The sequence below is a fragment of the Parus major genome, chromosome Z, assembly GCF_001522545.3.
Source record: "Parus major isolate Abel chromosome Z, Parus_major1.1, whole genome shotgun sequence".
NCBI classification, from domain to species: domain Eukaryota; kingdom Metazoa; phylum Chordata; class Aves; order Passeriformes; family Paridae; genus Parus; species Parus major.
In genome coordinates this window covers 45,869,064-45,875,006 of record NC_031799.1, presented here as the reverse complement: position 1 = coordinate 45,875,006, position 5,943 = coordinate 45,869,064, and the positions used below count along the sequence as shown (strand labels likewise).

The window sequence follows — 5,943 nt, the reverse complement described above, 5'->3', positions numbered from 1 at the left end:
GCATTACGGTAGAATTGTGTGAGATGAAGCAATTGATGGTTGGTTTATGAAGATGCTGGTGAGCTTTGTTTGATTGGCTAAGAAATTTATAAAAGATATTGTAACTAGAATTTAGATGGCTTCTGATGGCACTGAATGTAACATCTTAAATGTCTCACCCTTTCATGAGACTGATTATTCAATAAAACACCTTTTATAACATCTCTCAGTCATCCTCATCTATTCTGTATCCCTATACACTAGTGTAGCCACTCCATCATTGAAGACCACCAGGTTTTTCAGCAGGACTTTCCCTGGATGAATGTGTGCTGGTAGGCCAGCTGGGCACCTCTCTCTCCTCCTGAGAGAATTTTTTGCCACCCAGGTTCTTGTGGTCTGAGTCATGCTCAGAATGCATCTCACAGGATGTTCATGGGGTGAAGAGCACATACTTGGTCTGAGAAATCAGCACAGGCTCTTGCCAGGAACATGCAGCAGGACAGCAACTGCCTGTTCAGTCACTGAGCTTGCTGCTTGTTACAAGCAGGCGGCAAATCTACAACTTTCCCACTGTGTTCCATCATCCAACCTTTTCTGTGGTCAGAATGAACTGTCCCAGAGACTGTACAAACACAAGAAACAAAACGGCAATGTGCTAAATGTTATTACTTCTCCTTCCTCCTTCAACTGCCTGTAGTAACTTCTTACTGGTCTCCAACAAACAGATCACCCAAAATATAAAATTACTGTGTCCAGAAACAGCCTCCAAAGCTTTAAAGAACAACACTTACATTTTTTGATGGGTTTTGGGGTTTTCTTGGTTGACTGACTGGTTTTGGTTTTGTTGTTTATTTAGTTTTTGGAACATACCTGCAAAACATATAATTTGTGTTCTTATGAATAGTGCTTCTGGTATTACCTCCTCTTCCACTCCCCAGTTTGATGCATATTTCCTTTTCCTCCTGCCCTCTTTTTATAGCGCTCTACGTTAATATAGATTAGAGTGCATTCTACAGTAATGCAGATTGTAGTGCATTCTACATTAATGCGCAGGTCTTTTGTCTCCCACTGATTGAATGAACTCTTATTGGTACCTTCAGGCTGTACCTGTCCTCTGAGTGTATCTGACATCATCAAACTGTATATCTGGCCCTAATGTTTTAGGCAGAAATTGTGTTAGGCACTATCAGAGTTTTCCTCTTCTCATGTGATAAATGCCTGGTCGGTCTTTCACTCCTGATACCTCTGGTAGCATCACCCCAGTGCTTGTTTGAAAGTTTTTCAATCATCACAGCTGCAGCATCATTTCCTGTGTGAGAAAGCACTGCTGAAATGACCTTGGAGTCCTGGGCACTCTTGGCTGATGGTGGAGTACGGGGGCCAGAGAAAGGCACCAGAAGGGGGAGAAGGCAGGACTCAGAGACTTTGTCAGGGAAATGACAATTTATTTCCTTTTTCTTGGCTGAAGAGTTCCTGGAGGTCTGCTAGTGCTGCTGCCGGGGTGGCCTCTTCTTTGGGCAGGGAGAATTGTGGGGGCGGCGGGCTCTCTTCTTCCGAGCATGCCGAGGCTGCCTAGAAGAGTGGTCCCTGCCCTGGTCAGGAGGAGAGGGGCTGCAGCCCTGAGCAGATGGACCTGCTGCCACCACTGTCTGCTCCTGCTCTTCCTGGGGCTGGTCCTGCTCTGAGGAGGTGGGCATAGATGGGGGGTGGCAGGGACTCTGTTGGAGACCAGTTTCTGATGTACTGGCTTCCTCCTCTACCTCAGAGCCTGTCGTTCCACTGGCAAGAGTCACTTCCTGGGATCTAGTGTAGCTGGAGCTACTGGAGTTGGTACTGGCATGATGGAAGCACAGCAGCCTCTGGGCTTTGTCACTGCACTGGCCTGCAATGACATTCATGATGCCATAAACCAGCGATGCTGTGTGCCCGTTGAGGAGAGGTTCCAGCAGCTCAATTAAGATCTCTGCATTTGGACCACAGACACAGAGGCCATGCAGGATGGAGCTCTCTGCAGCCTCTGCTCGCCACCACTGATCGTGATAGACTGCTTCCAGCCTCCAGCGCAGCCAGGGAAGCACAGGGTCCAGCAGTTGCTGTTGCCTTTGGAAAAGTTCTGCCCAGACCTCAGGCAATAGGCCGCCCATGAACACTGGCTCTGCGGTCCCCTGCTCATCTGGAGACAGCATCCTTTGTGGAGAAGGTGGAGGAGACACCCTGGGGTGATGGGGTCTCTTTCGGGCCAGGTGGAATGGAGCACTCCCTGCCTGGCTGCTGTCCTCTGCCAACACTTCTGAGGCTGTGATGGCAAACTGTAGATAGTCCCGTTTGTTCCGCTCAGAAAACCTGACAGTCTCCATACGTCTGCTGCAGACTGGGCACACTGGATTTGTCTTTGCCCACCGCAGGATGCAGCCCAGGCAGAACCGGTCATTACAGGGCACAGCAGATGCCACATTACTCCGATTGCTGTGGCAGATGGGGCAGCTCCAGTCTGCCCTTGTGGCCATGTCTTGCTGAAGCAGGCTGGGGAGAACTGAGAGCTATAGAAGGAGCTCCCACTTGCAGGCACACTCAGCAGAAGTCCAGGCTTGAGCTAAACTGGCCCAGCAAGGCTCCGCAGGCACGCACATAACCAGTGAAAGATGTGATACCACAGTCCATCTTCTGGTGATGTTATTTTCCACCACCCAGTGATGTCACAGTCAAATGGATGTCTGGCCCCTGAAAATAAGCAGTGAGGGATGCTAAGTTACAGTCCATCTCCTGATGATGCCATCCTCCCACCCAGCGATGTTACAATGGGATATCCATCCCTACATTTCCACGTGCCTCTACACATACATCCAAGGCTACTGCAGCTCCATGTTACACTCTCTCTTCTCACCCATGTCTTTGGCTCACCACCACAGTTAAATGCTAGTCACCAAGGCTTTGGCCATGTCTCCAGTTTAAATATCAGTTCATCACTGCATTTCTATGGATATTCCTGTGGATTTTTAGGTGGATTTGGTTTCTTTATTTTGGGCAGGATTTGTGCTTATGCATCTGACCCACACTCAGTTTCATTTTTCTCTTTTCCTACCAAGTATTTCAGAACTCCTATGAGGCCAGCATTGTTTCTGGAATGAAATAGTTAAAAGATGTACAAGCATTGTGGAAGCAATAGAGTCCCTTTGAGGGGGGAGACCAGGTCAAACCCCACAAAAATAATGACCTGAAGGAACAGATATTCAACTATAGAGTCAGATCCACAACCCGGCTCCTTTCACAGAGGTCTTTGCAAAAGCATTCTAAACTCATTTCCACATTAGAAAGATGGGTCTTTGGGTGTATTTCTTCCACTTCCTTTGTTCTCCACTTTCATTAGAAGTAGAGAATTAGAACAATAAGAACAAATAAAAAATATACCTTCTCTGATAAAGGAAACCCCACAACAAAATGGGTCTCTTGCTCTTCAATCTTCTCCCTTTTTAGGCTGCAGAATTTTTTTCAGCTCACAATTCAACTGGACCAGGTGGGCAGTATGAATTAGTGCTCAACAGGTCTTTTTCAGTGAATGCATCCTTGGGTTTATATCTGAAAATTAGTGTAAAGGGAGATGATTATTACAAAAGCTGTTCTCAAACTTACAGAGTCAAAGGTAGGTGAGTAGGTGGGTAGGTAGGTAGGTAGGTAGGTAGATAGCTGGACAGGCAGATAGATGGACAGACACAAAAGATACTTTTTGTTAAGTTTCAAACTACATAGTATATACTACTATATTTAATACAATTTTTTATTAACCCTAGAATGCTTGTCCATTAGAAATGTAAAGAAAATAAATACATACATTAGTTGTATATGTAATTGACAGGATCCAGTGGCTGAAAGGAAAGAGCATAAAAATTGGACAATAACATCTCAGTTGCCCATCATCATGAATAAAAATAAGCAGTATTTTATCAAATAAGAAGTATTTCAGGAAGGGCCCCATGATATGGATATTGATATGGAGGACCAAGAGAGAGAATTAATGCCTTAGGCAGCTAAGAATGCTTACTGAAGTAATGATAAATTGACTCCCTGTTGGAGACTCTGAAATTGTTTTTTGTCTTCCCAGCCTTGTGAAAGAAGATTCATCACTTGAAAGAGCAATGATGGTAGTATTAAAGTCAATAGCATGTGACAGAGGTGCATTGAAGCAATGATTTAGGAAGTTCAGTGTATAAAATGGATTATTAGTATCAAAACAGGGTCAAAAGTCCTTGCATTTCATGGCTCTGTAGAAATGTAAGAGGAATGGGAAAAAAATCCTTGCTCCAAGTAAGTGAGAGGAGAATGTTTCCCTGGAGTTTTTGGGCATGCACCCCCACATGCACAGGGATATTGTCCAGGCTGGAAATAACTGCAAGTGATTCTGTGAAGGCAGAAGTTTTTTAGTGATCTTGCCACTTCCATGGTCTTTTGAATTGCAATAACCAAAACAGAAGTATACAAATTTTGCATCTGACCTTTGATGCCTGTGAATAATCAGAGTCTCTGATAAAATAAAGCAGAATCACTGGTGATGCTAATAAAGCATCAGCAGTTTGGCTTTGAGCCTTGTAGTATCTGTTTCTACACACAAAAGGACTTGCTGCTGCTGGTAATCAACATGTTGGAAGTGGTTAACACAGATTGAGATACCACTGACCACCTGCCCCACCAAACCAGCAGAAGATATAAAATTTATCCTCCAAGCTTTCATATCCTCAGTGTATATATGTATTTTGTCAGAAATGTCTGGAAGACCACATTTAAACCACATTTTATTTATTTAGTAGTGTAAGGAAGGAAAAGAAAGTCAGAAAATATTGGGGAGAAAATATCTGTAAGCCATACCAAAAAAAAGTTCTGACACAGCTCTGTCTAGGATTGCTAGATTAGCATTCCTTATTCACTAGAAGCAAACTGTAATCAAATATGCTTTGCACAATGTCAGTAGCATGTTCCCTGAGAAAACTGATTACAACTAGTTCATCTGTAATAAGGAGTTAAAAGGGACATTTTCCTCTATTAATAGCTTTACTTACTGGTACTATCCTTCTGTCTTACATATGTAAAAGTGGTACAAAGTATTACAAAATAAAAAGTTCAAATAAATATGTCCTGTGTCTTCTCCAGTGCTATTCTAGCTGAGTCTAGTGAAATATTCCTTTGCTTTTTTGTTAATTAGTAAATGTCTCTTAATTTTCTTTATCACATGCAATTTCACATGTAACACAAGCTCTCTCAGCTTGCCCTTTTTCTTACGTGTGAATGCCTAAACAACAGATACCAACTCAGTGTTGCCAGGTGTGGATATTCATCCTGGTACAAACACAAGAAAGTCAGTTAAATCCAATACCCATCTGCTAAGACATTTAGATACAAACAGGGCTACCAAAGCTGCAGCCTACAGCAGAAAAGTCATTGGAGTGAGCATTCAAATATTTGCTGTCAAACACATGCTAAAACAATGTGCAGCAGACAAAGACTTGTGTGTGCATGCTTTATAGCATGGCACAAAGGCAAGAGCTGCTCTTCACCCTGAATGAAGCACTTGATAATTCCTCAGTCCAGGTTATAGCAGTATTGAATTATTTGCATTGGAAAAGACCCTTATGATCAAATCCAACTGTAAACCAAAAGCCTTGTTATAAGTACAAATGCAATTATTTAAACTTTACCATTTCCTGCAGGGTGAGGAAAGGCATTGTTTTCCCAGATGCAGAAGAAATGCATATGCCAAGAATGATTCCTGACAGCAAAACAATGAAGGAAATATCTAGCAACAAGTGCAATCCAGCAGGGATCTAACCTGGGATGTTTCTTGTTTTACCTGTGGGCAATGGGCAAGACAAAGGAGACCCATTGTGATGCTGGCAGATGATGATAAACTAGGAAAGAGGAGGAGGAGGAGGAGGAGGAGGAGGAGGCGTAGGACGCAAAGGAGGAGGAGGAGGA

The 5,943-nt window shown here is 43.5% G+C and overlaps 1 protein-coding gene across 1 annotated transcript; it reads right to left on the bottom strand.

The window, feature by feature from the left end:
- Nucleotides 1-460: 460 nt before the first annotated feature.
- Nucleotides 461-3,553, bottom strand: LOC107215955. Its single transcript, XM_015652344.1, has 2 exons — nt 3,388-3,553; nt 461-2,700 (listed from the first exon to the last, which is right to left on the bottom strand). Exon 2 carries the CDS (start codon nt 2,484-2,486, stop codon nt 1,464-1,466), a length of 1,023 nt encoding a protein of 340 aa, XP_015507830.1. The 5' UTR covers nt 2,487-2,700; nt 3,388-3,553; the 3' UTR covers nt 461-1,463.
- Nucleotides 3,554-5,943: the final 2,390 nt, after the last annotated feature.

Bases quoted from the DNA above. Each gene is read 5' to 3' on its own strand.
- LOC107215955 (XM_015652344.1), bottom strand. From the start codon at position 2,486: ATGGCCACAAGGGCAGACTGGAGCTGCCCCATCTGCCACAGCAATCGG.